This window comes from Charadrius vociferus, unplaced genomic scaffold (genome assembly GCF_000708025.1).
Source record: "Charadrius vociferus isolate BGI_N301 unplaced genomic scaffold, ASM70802v2 scaffold59, whole genome shotgun sequence".
NCBI lineage: Eukaryota > Metazoa > Chordata > Aves > Charadriiformes > Charadriidae > Charadrius > Charadrius vociferus.
The window spans coordinates 7,207,993-7,225,304 of NW_009661371.1; the positions used below are offsets into that span (position 1 = coordinate 7,207,993).

At 35.7% G+C, this 17,312-nt stretch overlaps 1 protein-coding gene across 1 annotated transcript in view; it reads right to left on the reverse strand.

Moving 5' to 3' along the window:
* Positions 1-7,319: 7,319 nt before the first annotated feature.
* The window catches only part of SPOCK3 (sparc/osteonectin, cwcv and kazal-like domains proteoglycan (testican) 3), a 138,378-nt gene continuing 128,385 nt past the window's right edge, over positions 7,320-17,312 (reverse strand). Inside the window, exons 6-9 of the mRNA XM_009893732.1 lie at positions 17,010-17,231; positions 10,087-10,149; positions 8,704-8,841; positions 7,320-7,672 (exon numbers count right to left, since the gene is read on the reverse strand). Of these exons, the coding sequence (XP_009892034.1) occupies positions 7,500-7,672; positions 8,704-8,841; positions 10,087-10,149; positions 17,010-17,231 (596 nt within the window). The 3' untranslated portion in view covers positions 7,320-7,499. The remainder of the gene's footprint in view (positions 7,673-8,703; positions 8,842-10,086; positions 10,150-17,009; positions 17,232-17,312) is intronic.

Sequence of the window (17,312 nt, forward strand, 5' to 3'; positions counted from 1 at the left end):
ATTGACCTCTAATTAACAGTAAAAGACACATATTATAGATTTGAAAGGGGAAAAAAAGACCTTCTTTCACTCACTTTCTCATAATAATTGAAATCTAAATATGGCCAGAGAACAGTTAACCAGACAGCTAGTGCTTGCAGTGTAAGTCAGTTCTATGAATCATAGGAGTGAACAGTAAATTAGGGGATCTACTCATTACCTGTTTGGCCTTAAGACGTACTTTGTGCCAGCACTAACAGTTATTTTATCTTTACAAAAATGACACAGGAAATTTACACAGATGGCAATGCTTTTTCTGCCATTATTGCTGATTTAAATGAAAGTTACTATGCAGAGAGATAAAAGAGTAATGCAATTTCTACTGCATAAAAATCAAACTACCTTAATGGACAAGATACACACCTTTCAGTGGAATTATTCCACTTTTACATCAGAATATAAGTAAATTATCATTTGTATATATAACTCCGGACAATTCCCTGCACTGAGTCAGGCAAGCTTTTGTAATGGGCGTACTAGATTACATCTGAGAAAACACCTGCTATAATCTACTTCTTCTGAGCAACTTTTTAATGTGCCAGTTACACATCCTCAGCTTCTACGCTGGTCAATGGTGCAATTGCTACAGATGCTTTGTGCCATGATGCCACTGTGGGAGCTGAACTCATCTCAGCATTCACATGTAATTTCTGATGTGAATGTTATGCCATAAAGATACATAGCCTAATAAAAACATGTGTGGGGGGAAATTAAGACGGGAAAGAGCAGCATAGGCAACAATTTTTTTATTCAGTGATAGGATCAGTCAGCTACTCAAATACAAAGATGCTGCTCCAACACTGTTTCATTCTAATTTTTCTCCTGCCTTCCTTTCCTCTGAGCTTGCCTTACTTCCAGCATTACTTTTTTTTTTTTTTTAAAAAAAAAAAAAAACCTTATAAAATTGTCTTCCCATGAGCAAAGATTATACTCAGGTACATTTTCATGGCATAAATTAAAAGTGTTGGTAGGTTTTATTTACAAAATTATTGAGTAATCAGTCTTATTTAAACCACGCATTTTAAGCTGCTGTGCCTTCAAAGGAGCCTCCTTCCTATGTTCTGGCAAGATTTCTAGGGACAGATCCTAGAGCTCTTACTGCTGAAGGGAACAGCCCTACTCGACATTTGATTTCCTCCTTACATTGGAAACTAGTCTACATTTCCAAGCATATGGGGGAACTGAGGGAAGCGAGTTCACTTGCATGTGAAGAAACATGGACTGGCGTCATCATCTGGTGCTGTTAGTTACAGTACCATTTCACATTGTGTATCCTCTCGTTTGAGTTACACTAACATATAGACTCGTGACATCCATTTGGTCACAATTAATTCCAATGAAGACACAGCCCAGTGACATTAGCTTTGCCCAAAAATTTTCACCATACTGAGCAAACATGAAAACTTCACAACACAAAATAAAAACGTGAACTTCCATATAGATACAACTGCACTTTTCAGGTAGCTGCCACGGATGTTAGAGCAATAAGAATCCTTAAGACAGTTTTTAACCATTTCAACCTCAATTTTAAAATGTATGTCTCATATGAACCAAGCATATTTTTATAGGAGTTTTTCACTTTGGGGATTTGGCTTGGATTTATACTGGTGAGGTGTTTAAAATAATCTCTAGATTTTGTTTTCTTCAAGAATTAAAGTTTACACTAGAAAATAGATAAACAACTTCACACAGCAGATTTTGAATTAAAGCATGTTTCAGTTCTTTAACACTAATGCAGCACAATGGAATAGACAGAAGCGTATTAAAACTGAGCAAGCCCTGAAAAAGTTTTGCATAATGCTCAAAAGCAATTGATTTTCAATTACAGTATACTTTCAAGTAACAGCATTATTCTTGAGAAATAAGGAAGAAGAATCACAGCATTATGGCTGTGAAATTGGACTCTTATTACAGATTGCTATTGCTAGGATTTTTTTTTTGAAAGAAGAGAAAACCTCAGTAAACTTTGCTAGCTTCCAAACAAAATCAACATAGTATTTTGTTAATCACTACTCTGTTCTAACACCCTAAACTTGGTAAAAGTTGGTGTGGACCTCCAGCCCCCTCAGGCACATGGGAATCATAGAATAGAATCATAGAATCGTTTAGATTGGAAAAGACCTTTAAGATCATCAAGTCCAACCGTTAACCTAGCACTGCCAAGCCCACCACTAAATCATGTCCCTAAGCACTACTTCTTCACATCTGTTAAATACCTCCAGGGATGGTGACTCCACCACTTCCCTGGGCAGCCTGTTCCAATGCTTGACAACCCTTTCAGAGAAAATTTTTTTCCTAATATCCAAAATAAACCTTCCCTGGTGCAAGTTGAGGTCATTTCCTCTTGTCCCATCACTTGTAACTTACGAGAAGAGATCAACTTCCCCTGCGCTACAACCTCGTTTCAAGTAGTGGTAGAAAGTGACAAGGTCTCCCCTGAGCCTCCTTTTCTCCAGGATAAACAACCCCAGTTCTCTCAGTTGCTCCTCATAAGACTTGTGCTCTAGAACCTTCAATCAATCAAAATCAATCAGAAGCACTACAGTTACAGTAGAAGAGATCCAAACTCCTTCATGGGGACTAAAGTCCAGTGGACAATTTAATCTCAACATAATCTCACAGGAATGCAAGCCTGTGAGGTAAACAAACTATGAAAAGGAAAAGGAATTTGAGAGTCTTTGTAAAATGGGTATCTGATATCAATAGCACGACTTATAGAGCACGCTCTCAGTGCCTTCTGCTGGCTACAGCCAGCTGTTTTTCAATGGCACTTGCCTGCCAAGCAGAATAATGACCCTAATTGGAGGGATGTGTATTCATACTTCGGAATGTCCTTTGAGTTTACAAAACAGCTGCAAATGCTATGGGCAGACAGGGACAACAGGCCACCTCTCTGTCCACCTTAACTGATAAATTTCGACCATCTTGGCAAAAATGGTTATAGGCATGAGCACGAGTTTTGTGGTTACCCTTGTCTAAAGTTTTAATCAAATTTTTCTGTGGGGTCATGTGGAAAGCTGGTGAAGAGATGTAAAATGTTCTGTGTTATTAGGGTTGGAGTTGTTCAGCCTGAAGAAGAGAAAACTCTGTGGAGACCTTATAGCAGCCTTCCAGCATCTGAAGGGGATCTATAGGAGAGATGGAGAGGGACTTTTTACAAGGGCATGTAGTGGTAGGATGAGGGGTAATGGCTTCAAACTGGAAGAGGGGAGATTTAGAATAGATATTAGGAAGAAATTTTTCACTATGAGGCTGGTGAGGCGCTGGAACAAATTGCCCAGGGAAGTTGTGGATGCCACGTACCTGGAAGTGTTCAAGGCCAGGCTGGATGGGGCTTTGAGCAACCTGGTCTAGTGGGGGGTTGGAACTGGATGATCTTTAAGGTCCCTTCCAACCTAAACCATTCTATGATTCTATGATTACTGACGTTATAGCACGGAGATTCTTTTTAAAAACAGACACGCACATATCACTTGTAAAACTCACCTTCAAGAGGACAGACAGATATTGTGCAGTAGTGTCTTTTTCACGATTTGGTTCAATTAGCATCTGAAACACAACAAAAAATTCAAATGGAATTGTCATCTTTTAGGTTAGGCAACCCTGTTTCCCATTCTTGCTCTGCTTCCTTAACTTCAAGGAGTCATTTCTACTGCCATTTCACTGGATGAATTAACAAGTTAGCAAACTGCACCCACGCTGCACAATGAGTACAATGACAGTGTTAGCAGAGATCGACTCATAACGGGGGGTTACCCTATTACTTCAGCAGGTCCAATATGGCACTTGCCTTCACGAATGGGTTGGGTTTTTTAAAACATTTGATATTTTAATTTTAATTACTTACCCAGTGATAACTGTATAAGTTGGAGATTCTTCCAATCCATTATATTGTTCTTCATGTTTATCCCCCCGATCTGTTTCTTCAAACAGAAACTTGGTGACAAACTACCTAAGTCTCCACTGAACTAGCTGAAATAAAATTGTGGATGATTTGCTACCAATATGTTTAGATTAATGGAAAAAACGTAAAAAGGATTACCGTATTTCCAATGAATTTGTGCTGCCCCAGCTCTATTTAAATCCAATTTTTAAAAGCTTCTAGTAATTAGACATATATACACCATTCTAATGAAGAAATCCTGTAAATAGATATTTTTCAATTTCCTATGAAACATAAAATTAATCCACTTTCTGATAAACTTTTATTATTCCATCTGGGCAGTGGATTCTTTAATAATAATAAAAGAAATCCAGTTCTTGTCCATGTGCATGAAACAAGTAAAAATTTTCCTAGTATCATTATGGTCTATCTTTCTGAGTCTTGTACAATAATCCAATTTTTATATAAGCAAACTAATGACACTAATTCATTTGCTCTGAAACTAAGCAGACCTATGTGGCTTGACCTGAAATACTACCCTTGAAGACTATATAACAATTGATTTCATTAAACTATTGAAGTATTACTTACTTTTCAATGAATCTGAAAACTATAATTCCACACATTCTCAGAAGAGCACAAGGATTAACCACTGTGTCTGAAAATCTCCAAATTTATATCCACATCTTTGCATATTTATAAGTACATATATATGTGCACAATTATAAGATCAAGAAAACCCAACAACAGACGACAGGAACACTGTAAAAATAATGAAGTTTTAAAGTCAGGACTTCCCTATTGCTTTTTGCCTGACTGTTCTCATGAGGACATATTTCTATGCAAATTTTTGCATATGATGGAAAGAAGGAAAAAGATTCTGAATGGTTTAGTTATTCAGCCATTTTAAATTATCAGCCTTTGACTTTATTTGTTCTACCTGATTCTGATTTCATGCATTTCTTAATGCTGCAGTGAAGTAGTTTCCAGTTCATTTGGTATCATGAACACAAATCAATACTGTAATATTAATCCATACACAAATTTACCTATTTTTTTAAAAAAGGAAGGATGTTTTCAAAGGAAGTCTCAGACTATCGATCTCTTCTCTGGCTTTTTTTCATGAATGAGAAACAATACAAGTGTTGTTTGCTGCTGTTTTAGTTTTGGACCACAAAAATTCTCCAAAATGACCATGAACCTCCACTGTCACTGTTCTTTAGTAAATTTAGCTATCTTGACTTATTTCTGCCTTTATGATAGGTAGCTTTGATACTCGGGGACTAAAATTCATGCATATTCCCTCCTCTTCCAGTTAAGCGGGCAATTTTCAGGGAAGAAAGAATATAAACTTCTTTTGTGCTCTTCTGCATGACAGTTCATTTTAGAATGGTCTCCTTACCGTAATCCCGTTAGGCTAAACACATTATGAATCATCTTTCCATACTTTAATTCTCCTAATATCACAAGTTCTAATGAAATCCATTTTTAGTTTGTCATCTAATGACCACTTGTCACATGAGAAAAAAACCCCACAACAGTACTTTCTACATCAGCCAATAATGACAACATTTTTTCTTTAGCTTCTTTATTTAAAATCAATTTATATATCAGTTCATTTCAGCCATAAGAAACTGTTCTCTGATAAAATCCCACTATATTGGAATGGTAAACTCTTATCTACTTTTATTTAAGAAAATAATACAACTATGCCCCACAAATTATGACAGAGTTTGAAAAGAAGTATCTCTTTCTTTACTATGTAATGAAGACAATGTCATAAAAGCACATAACAAAGCTATAGAAAATTCAGGAAAAAATACAGAAAAATAAAAGTTCCCTATGGGTTTTGCCTTAGTCAAAAATTCTTTACTGGAAATAAAACATTAATAAATGGCTTTATACAAATAAATACATACTTTAATAGGTGAAATGTATCTGAAACATCAATTCTTCCTGTTTCAAAATTTCAAACTATGCAAAAAGTCAAAATGATGGGCTATACTGGCAAAAGGTTGGTTACAAGGGTCTTTATTTTGCAAACTATACAGAAACAGTAAAAAAGAAAATGCATTATACTCAATATTACATAGGATAAACAATAAATTTATTATTTAATGTGTAGAAATTAATTAAAATAAGAAACTGATTTTCCTTTTAATTAACAATGGGAAACCAGTGATCCAATTTTGAAATTATACAACCTGTAGTATTACATTATACAGGTCACGTCAATTCTATTGTGGACAGAAAACAATAGATATGATATGAACGAAGATGGTGGAGTCCCAAAAGGTCTACACAATTAATTAACATGCTAACGTAAATACAGTGATTAAAGTAATTTTCTCTACAGTCAAATCTTAAGTGCTACTCTACACAATAATTATAATCTAGTCCACATGGTAATTACATAACATTAGGAAAAAAATTAAAATAACCCATTTTCTTCATTCCAGCAGCAGTACCTATACTGGTATTAATTTGGTAATTGGGTGTGCTTAGCTATTGCCTAACATCCTATACTGGTATGCATGCTAAAACCTCTCTATTTCTATTTTGCAAGGCACCTTTACAATACGTTCTCTAAGTTTCTGCACTAGTAACGGAAAACAACATGAATAAAGATAAAGATGCAAAACTATTTCCTGAATTAAGAAAATAAAGAGTATCATTATACATTTATTAAAAACTATCTTGGGGTAAGTGCTGATACTCTGAAACATAGTCATGTATAAATGTAATATAATTTTAAGGATATTTTTTCCCCACGTAAAATATTTTACGCTAGTTTGATTAGAGAGAAATACGGCAAAACAACAAAGGGTGAAGCAATGTTTGAGTAAATAACGATAAAGCCTGTACAACCTTGACAGGAAAGAAAAAAAACTAAGGAAGGACAAGAAAACTTTAGAATACAGAATTGTTGCTTGTCCGTGCTACTGCTTTTGAAAAATCCTTTCAATAACCTAGCCATTTCCTAATAAAAAACATAACTACAAATGCAAACACAAAGGAGGACTTTGCTTTATTCTTCCCTCCTGATAATTTTTCTCCATACCTTTGGTTAATTAAAGGCTGGTGAGATGCTACTTGTGCACCAATGTTTTTCTACTGTAATACATTTTTGATTTATTAAATGGACAATTTGCAAAGCCTGCAGGGCCTTAAAAAACACTGACAGAACTAAAGTTAAGTTACAGTATGTGTTCTGAAGAGGACATGCACAGTTCCAAGTTAGGGCAAATATCTTTTCACTGGAGTTTTAAAGAGAATGGTTGTCTTTATAGTGTGTTTTTGCACATTTATATTTTCAGTAGCACATAACATTTCTTTCTTCAGGTGAGACTTCCAATGTGTTTTCTTCAGCACAAAGGCATTTAAAAACCCAAAAGCACATAATATAATTATTCTCATTTAAACAAAAAAAGTCTATGACTCCAGCTGCAATGTTTGAAATAATCATACAAAATATACATGTTGTTAGAATCCTTTTGATCTTGGAGAGCAAAGGGATTTTATGAAATGTCATCTTGTGAATTTTAGAAAGGTACAATTCATGGACCCCCTAATATCATCAAATATATCCATCATGATCATCGTCATCATCAACATCATCATCTCCTTCATCTTCATCATCATCTTCAATTTCATCTTCATCATTCATTATTTCATCTTCGTCATCTTCGTCATCTGTCCATTCATGGAAATCGCCAGAGGCAAAATCACCTGAAGTCTCTAAATCAATAGCTAAAAAGGTATGATAGTTATAGAAAAGACACACAAGATACACTACAAATTTATAGTATAATATACGTAAGCACACAAAAGGCACACCAGAATGTTTAGTTTCAGAACAATTACTTATTTTGAACTACATAGTGTGATAGAGAAAGAAAAGATAAATAATACAAAAAAATATTTTGTCTTAAAAGAAAACTACTTCAATAGGGGTGAATTTCTCAATGTTAACAAAAGGAGACAAATTTTATGGATTTATAGAACTATAACGACTGCCAGTAACAACTGAAAGAGATGTAAGTACAACTTGCAGATGACAATAAGGACTACTGATAATATACACTGTTTATTGTTTGGTTCTTACATATTATCTTGAACTGTCTAGGACTGCCCATTTTTCCAGAAAGATCCTGGATTAGATGGACAATAGGCCTGAGCTTGTATGTCAAATACTGTGTTAAATTTACCCTTTGTTTCAAGCTATGTTCTTTTGTTGCAAACAAAGTGGAAAGGAGTAACATAAGACTTCTTTTTAAAAAAAGGAAAATATTTTATTGCCATTTTTCATAACTGGGACATCAAATAAAGATGACATGGTAATTCTTGGAAAAAATTGCACAGTGCTGCAGGGAAGGGAAAAATAAAGGAAGATTTAGTGTGCTAGGATCTTTTGGCAAGTCCCTCAAACATAAACTGAAAAAAAAGGTCAAAATGAATTCACTTGCATGCTGATTACCCAAAGGGATTTCATCAAGCATTTTGGCCCTTGTCTAATACTGGTCTAGATAATTAATTTTCCCTAGGTTTATATACACTATGCTAAACACATATATGAGGTCTAATAATAGCTGACACAGTGATAGGAGTTGCAAAAGAACAATGAAGTAATAACAATAATAAATTATAATTTGTTGTTTTTTGTTTCAAAATCCACATAGTTGGGTCCCACCTCTGTTCTTACTGAAAAAAAATTTAATCTGGTTGGTAAACAAAGGGAATAACACCTCTAAACCAAATGCCACAAAGGGTTTTTAACTTACCACATTCTGCTGCACCGTTTGTTCTGGACCCCGTTACCTCATTACCGTATCTGTCAACACACCAGCACTGCCCTACGCCTCCATGGCACTGACTTGGTTTGTAATACCCATCTTCATCACATAAGGGGATGTACTGCCCTGTGATATATAAATATCGAAGAAGAATATTGAAAACTGCCTCTCGGCCAATGTAACAATTGTAACAGAAAGTAGCTATCTTTTGCTGTTTCCTCATTCCAGACTCTACACCGACTGGTTTACTATTACTAAATTAAGATAAGCAGAAATTGACTGAATGTATCAAATGTGGGAGGGGAAATAACATGTATCAGTCATGGACTGATTTCAAGAAATAAAGTGACCAATCTTCCCTTAAATTTTGAATTGATCCTATGATGCATATTCCTTACTCCCTGAAAATCTCAGTCAAGATCTTGCTGTATTCAGGGGAAAAGGCTCATATGTAGCACCCAACCCTGAATGGGATGTTCTATAATCTGTGGAGTACAAACGAGCTTGAATAATAAGGGCCAGGCTTCCTGGGCTAACAAACTATCTGCTGCAAGACTTAGGAGCTATTTTTATTAAATATATATTTTACAATCCATTTAGTTACTTACTAATACTTAATTACCTCACCACAGCAGGCAAATGCAGTGTAACACGTCAATTTTATCAACAACAAATGCAAATAAAGAATGTTAAATTTGCATTTATATGCAAAATACCTAGGCAATTCAGGCTCTAAGCCAAAAGGGTTCCTCACCCAGAGTACAAGAGACACACTTGGGGACTTATTTTGTGAGGCAGTGACTTGCCTAAGGCTGAATAATCCACTGGTTTTCATCTGGAACTAATGGAGACTTTTTGAAAGAAACATAAAATGCAGACAAACCCCATTCATATGAAAGCATTTTGAAGTGTATCGTTATTGTTAGAAACCATCCTTAGCAGAAATACAGTTTTGACTACTTTGGGCCAAGGCTTTTATTGCAGCTTTCATACAGTGCCTAACAGTAAAATGAAGATTTTACATTTCAGTATTATTGATACAGTATAAACTGATTCACAACAAAGATTTCAATTACTTAAAGAATATTACAAGTAAAGGATCAGCAGAGATACTAATTTAGGAATGCCTTAGACTGTCCCCTCTATAACTGTAAAAACGTACCTTCTATTAGGGTAATAAAACAGATGTAATACCTTTTGGTTGGTAAGGTAATAAAACTAAGTTTAATAGCTTTCAAAAATTCCATAAATTTTGTTGCTGGAATTTACTGCGGTCTATCTTTGTTGGATTAATATTGATTTTATGTTGCTGTTTCACTAGGATTATTTATGTAAGCAATAAAACCTTCAAAAGAATGATCTATGGCTCACCTAGGAGTTTCTTTCCTCCTTGCTGCTTCTGAATGTTGCTGAGTTCTGTTTGGCAAGGTGGGTCTAGAATGACATAAGAATGTTAAACAGATTACACTGTATCTAGGAAAGAAAGCGTATGACTAAGTTTGCACGGTTTGCTACGTTCTAAGGTCACTCTAACTACTGAAACACGCTCACCCTGCACTAGTAGTCATGTTCCAAGCTCTGAAATAAAAGAATTACTGCACCTTGCTACAGCTCCAGAATTATGAATTAGAGCACCACCGTGGATTTCTGCAGAAGGCCACTCCCAGTTAACCCAGCTGTAAACGAGCATCTAGTCAGTAATGTGGAGGATTGAGGAATGCTAGACCAAAATAGTAGCTCTATCACACCCTATTTTATCATTCTACAGAAATCAGAGTGTGACTGTGAAGCTTGCCTCATGCATTGGTTAGAAACAGGATGGCTCTTTTAATCCTTTCCCTTTTGTCCTTGTTAGAAGTCATGTTCAAGTTTTGTATTTCACGTACTACACTAAGAAAGTAAGAATCTTCTCCACTGAATTCTGCAAGATTGTAATTCTATTGCAACAACTTAAGACTGAATCCTACAGGTACAAAGCCCCGTGTTCAGCAAACTAAGTTAAAAACAGCGGTCAAACTTTAGATGGCTCTAAGAAGCAGAATAGGTATTAAAATTCAGTTTTCCATTTTTCAGAGCTATAGCTTAGTCCAGTTCTGAATCATTTAATTTTTGACTGCAAGCAAGTCATGGTATGCCCCGAGAATGGGAAGGAAATAAGACATGAATGTGTATACTATACTGTTGAATAAGCGGAAGAATCAAAGACAGCAAAGTACTGATCTCTGAACACTGATACTGCGGACTACATTGGACCATTAGCACAAAGGCATTTCTCATTCTGAATCAGCAGCGGTATTGCTGAGCTTACTCACACGTGTCTTTCACTTATACCGTTCCCAGACAATATTGTGGTAACTTCTCACTGAAATCTCACATTCTATGAATCTTAAATGCATTTCCCATTTCAGCAGACTAATTATTTAGAATACATCTTTGCCATGCAATTAACTCAAGGCTCCCTTCTGAACTCCTTTCCCTTGGGGGTTGGACTAGATGATCTCCAGAGGTCCCTTCCAACCCTGACCATTCTGTGATTCTATGAAATATAGTGAAACTACTTTTTTCCCATGCAAACGGAAAAAAAAAAAATCTTCTGAGCTAGTTTGAAGATGAGTAAGTCTGGCCTTGCTTATTGATGAAGCACACACTTAGACCAGAACCCAGTCACTGTTCAGGGCAATGGGGAGGCAAAAATCACTTGAGTGGCAATAGTCCAAGCAGCCTTTCCTGAATTCCTCCTAAAGGAAAACAAGAGTGCTCACCCTTTAGCCAGCTGAGAGCAGCACAAGATGTACAAAGGAGTGCAGGAACGGCAAGAATACATTATAATACATGGAGGTGCCCTTCTTGTGGAAATGCTCAAACTCTGGTGACAAATGCCTAAATGAACTGGGGATCAAAAATATATTTCTGGTGAACACAGAACCTCTTGGCTGATATAGCCTAAATATACCAATAGGCCTTTGGCATTATTGCTGAGCTCTTATCTAACAGAGCAAATAGAAACTGGAAGACAATAATAACCCCTGACGGACAGCAGGCTGTTAATTTCTCTTGTCTTTACATTTTAAATGCTGTTTACGTAACCCATATATTTAAACAAGCTTACAAATGTTTAGAGTAGCCTCAGCCCTGGTGGGGCACATTTTCACACTATATCTATAATTATTCTTTTTAGAGTGAAGGCCTTAAAAGCAGGCTCTACTGTTAAAATACTGTTCACAGGACTCAGTGACAGAACAAATTTTCAAGAGAGGTCTCTCCAGACAACCAAGCAATTTTCTGTGTGTGCTCCTGAAAACCACTAAGACTTGACATCATTGGGTGGGTATTGGATTTTAATTATTTAGTCTCTGAGTATTTGCTGAGGCTATATAAAGTTTTACATTTCTTGCTGTAAAAAGTGCTTTGGTGATAATCATGCTCACTATTATGCCGGAGATATTAATTACCTTTCAAAACTAAGTTTCTTGTCGTTCTTGATATTTAAAGAGTTAAGCTCTTAATTGTACAATATTCTGAGGATTAATTATTTCTTAAACCAAAGGTACTTCCAATTAATCGGTAATCTAAAAAATGATAGTGATTTATGCATGCAAGTCCCACAGACTACAAGGATCTAAGATCGTCGTGGACCCAGCAGTTCTAGATTAATGGCTGGACTCGATAATCTCAAAGGTCCTTTCCAAACTAAAAGATTTGATTCTATGCTATTGTATGCTATACTATACTATTCTGTCTTTCAAAGAAGATGGGAAATATGCTGAAGGAGAAGAACAAGTCAAATACGAAAAATACATGTATTTTGTTCTATGGGAAAAAATCCTAAATTAGAAACAGAGTTGCACTCATGAGCATTAACATGTGGAAATGTAAAAATGATCGACTATGCCTAAAGAAAAAAAATCTTCATTTACAGCTATAAATCTTAGGTGATATAATAAAAAAAAAAAAAAAAAAAAAAGGAGTACCACTAACCAAAGGTAACAAGGCAATATGAGAAAGTTACTTACCCAAAACTCTCTTCTTCTCAGAAGCTAGGTCTTCAAGATTCACAATTAAGCTTTGCTTCTCAGGATAAAAGCAGCAAAAACTCTTAACAATACTAAATCACTCTGGTGCTTAAAACTGTCAAAGAGAATGGCAGGCTAGAAGTTCAACTTTTGGTCCACAGCATATCCTTTTTCCTCTCTCCCCAAATTCCCTCTTTATTTTCCAGTTAGTTCCTGAGTTTGGCAAAGCTTTCTTTTAGATTTCTGAACTTATTTCAATAAAAAGAGCAGTATCACTGGACAACTTTTGGGAGCCTTGAGCCAAGGAGAAAAAATTCCTTTACAAAAATCAGTGTGGTGGCTTCCTTTGAAGTAGAAACGAATCTGACATCGGTCTTCTGATAATCTTAATACAAATAAGAGACCTAATCATCTTCATCCTTAATCTACTTCCACAGATGTGGCAGGAATTGTCTTTCTAACAATATCACTGCATTGTTATGACTGATTCAAGAACCACTTAACAGTTCTTTGGTGCTCTGATGTAGAGTATCCCATGGCCCTTGAGACATCAATATGCAGTTGTGTCAAGAGGTGCTGCAAGGCTATATTAAGCTTCGATTTACCCAAAAGAGGCACATTAACAGAGCAATGGGAGTAAAACTGGTAGATTTGTCAAGTATGTTTAGGATTTTTAACAGACATGTCTCAAGGAGCTGCTACTCACACAAGGAACCTCCAGCTTTCACAGATTCTCCATCTTATTTGATTACAAAACAGTGATTTTCCATCTATCAAGTAGATAATATTTGGCAGAGCCCCTAGCTTCTGGCATTCGGTCCACTGCAGATTAGGCTGCCATATTTTGCCTTGCCTGTGCTTGGGGCCAAGTCTTGTAATTGTTCTTGGACAACCGAGGCTTGAACTTTAGGGATTTGAAGCATCAATACTGCACTTCAAGAAATCTTTCTGGGCACCTCAATTATGTGTTAAGGTTCGTTACACCTTCATTTAGAACCATCTATAAACATATTTGAAGTCCTGCAATCTGAAAAGACTGATGAACTAATGAGTCACCGTGATTATCTTCCTCTGTAAGATGGACTAGTTTTAAAGTTATAAAGATGACTTCTAGCCTTGACAGACAGAAAAGTCTGTAAGAAGAAGGCATCTAGAGAAGTGCTGGACTAATAGATCCACACAGAGGGCTGCAGTAAAGAAATACATAGGTGCTAAGCATTAATAGTCCCAGCAAAATTGGGTACTCTCCTACTCTAAAGCAGCGATGCAACAAAAAGAAGGCTGTAATAATGATGAAGTACTGGCAGAAAGAAATTCAACCTATAAAAAGGCCAACACCACAAGTGTCTCAGCGTTTAGATAAGCACTAAAGTGTTAAGCTATCATCAAACAACTAAGAAAATAATTTCTGAAGATGGGCACTGAAGCACTTGCATGAATGGTATTTGAAACTGGAGGGCAATAGCGACCAAAGCGTACAGGAAGACTTGCAAAGAGCACTGGCAAAGTGCAGATTTTGAAGTATTGCAGAAATGCATGATAGCGTCTTGGATGCATCTCAGAAATACCAAACTACACCTAAAGCAGAATAAGGCCAACAAAAAACTGCAATAAGCACCAGTAAGCTATACGTTAAGTCTTTACGCATTAGTGAAGGTGGGACAGCTACTACAGGAAGACTTTTTTCTGAACAAGAAGGATCTGACTTAAGTATTCATAAGAAGTTGCTTATATCGACTAGCAGTTGTGAATAACGTGCAGTAAGGGGTCTAGTGTACTATAACGCATCGTGACAGACCTCAAGCAGAAAGAAAGAATGAAGAAGAGTTGCAAGTACTTGTCTGATCCTGACAGCTAAGATCAAAGAGCAAGAGGGTTTCTCAGATAAGGACTCAAGCATATACTATGTATTTTAAAAAACCACAATGGAATTTCTATCCCAGTATGATATATACTGTTAATCAATAGCAGTGCTGTAAAACTGTAGGTCTGCCCAGAAAGCACCTACGAAGCTCAATGAATAGAGAGAGCTCTCTATATGGCTTGAAGCATTCTGTTAATATCAACTTATTTTAGTAAACATCAGAAAGAAGCCACTGAATTTCTCTACCTGGCCATATCTTTGCTATTAATAGCAAAGGTCTAGTTAAAGGTCCTATTTAGCTTGTTCAGTCAAGTAAAACATAATCAAACAAGACCATATTACAAAGTTTAGCACAACACAGCAAATTATGAACAGAGAATTCAGTGGGTGACTAATACACTAGGAAGTTAGGACTCAGTTGTGGCAAGAGCTAATAATAAGATGTGACAAAAGAAGACTATAACCTTTTTTTTTTCTCCTTACACCTGCAAAAAAGAAGGAGAATATGGATTTTGTTGACAGAGTTAATTTGGAGGGATGGAGTGCATGTTTAACATGCAAGGATTGCCAAACCTAAGGTTTTACCTCATTTTCAATGTTGAGAATACATGTTTTTTACTATATGCTCAAAGACATTGTGGTATCAAAAGCCATCTGACGTGTTTTAAATCAGCACCTTGTCACAACAAAATGGTCACAACAGTGAGGAAAATGGTAAAAAGGGAGGAAAAGCTTGATAACGTTGGATTCTGCAATGGGGAGAATAAGTATCACTGAAAGCTGGGTCCCAGATTTTAAGCCTTCAGGGTACCATTAACGTAATTCAGTAGTGTTTAGATCAGTCTTTACAATACCATCCTTGGGTTGTAGCGGTACACTGAGCAAATATTTTAGACAAACAGTATTTATAGGCTATAGAATGCAAAACTACTTGAAACTAATCTGTTGAAGTGCTGTCTTAATGCCCTGGTTATGCTGTACACACATATGAAATTAGTAGGAGAGCCAATTGGTAGAAAAACCTTGGACCTTACAAGGCCACATCTTATGTGCTGTACTTTCTCTGATAATTGAAAAGAATTATGCTGTACTCCAAAGAGTAAGACTGTTTATATATTAAGCTGAAATGATTGTGGTCACGTTTTTTTTTTTTATTTTAAAGAAAGCCAAACAAAAGACGTTATGTTCTTTACTTTAAGAACTACTTTATACTTCTTTGCTGGGTTATTTTTCATTTACTAATTTTGTTAGTAGTACATACATACTTACAAAAATAAAAGCCAAAATATTGTTCTACTATACAACAAACAAGGTGTTTTGAAAGATTAAATGTTAACTTTTTAACTACAAAGTTACCAAAGAAAAGAAGTCTGCTATTTAGTACACATCTACAGAAGTAGAGCTTTATTTTTGTTCAGATTTACAACTGGTAGATGTGGCATGATAAAAATCTTTACTTCCACAGAAATCAGAGTCAAACCATAGACGTTGAGTGCTAATGGGATTTTACCATGAGAGTTTTAAGGGCACAAGTGAGATTTAAAAACTGATATTAAAATTTTCAAAAAGGCTGAACTGACTATGCAAACTATCCACCAAATAAGTCTTATTTCCTAGAAGCAGAAATTGGGACCTTGGTTGCTATTTATCCCTTTGAAAATCTCACTCATGTTAGTAAGAAAAATGAAGGGGCAATTCTGTCCAGTTTCAGCCAATATTTAGTGAGTAAATTCTTTGATTCATTACAACTAGTTTGATTATATAATTTACATGATGTCTCACCTAGATCTAAAATTGTTCTATGAACTTCAGGAAAATAATGCTTATAGATTGTGTTTATTTGTTTAACCACATCACACTAGGACATTAACAAGAGATTCATCTAGGTAGTAAAAATCAATTGGTTTTAGGCCCAAATGACTGGAAATAACTTTATCCATAATGTTCATTCAGTTATTTTAATAGGCTCACAAAATAGAACATTAAGATGCCCTACTTCAGCAATAAAAAAGTTTATTTTATAATGATTAAAGTAGGTTGGGAAGGAAATCATTTAAGTCATTTCGTTGTTTATTTTGTTCTCTTTCCTCTGTATACTTACTAGAAGTTGGCATGAGAAACGATATTGCTGTAAAAGCATTAGCTGCTGTTTTGTACTTCATTTAAAATCCTTGAATTTCTAGCAAGCCTTTCCATTTAGCTTGGATTGTTTGTTTGGTTTTGGTGGTTGTTTTTTTTTTGTTTGTTTGTTTTACTTCACTTTAGGTATTCACAATAGGTCAAAAACCTTAACACAAATTCATGGTAAAGCATTTAAGAGCTTTAAGTTCACTGTAATCTTCTTATTATGTTAAAAAAAGATAAAGCACTACAAAAAGGTCAGTTATACACATACGCAGGTTGTTCTCATCTTTTACCTTGCTGTCTTTGGAAGCAGTAGCACCACTCGTTGTTAGATATCAAACTGTCCTTGTATGTGTCACAAGAATTGAAGAACGCCCTGGTGCATGGCTCATTCTTGTCAAGGTAAATGCTTCCAAGTTCTGACTGGTCCAACAACAGGTCATAGTTCGTATCAAGCCTGTTAAACATCCAGCCAAGGGAGTCTTTGCAAATTGGCAAAATGCTGGTATCAAATCCTAAGAGGCAAAAAAAATATTAAAATCATACAGCAGGAAAGATACAGCAACTGCTGAGCTCAGCCACCACAAAAGAAAGTA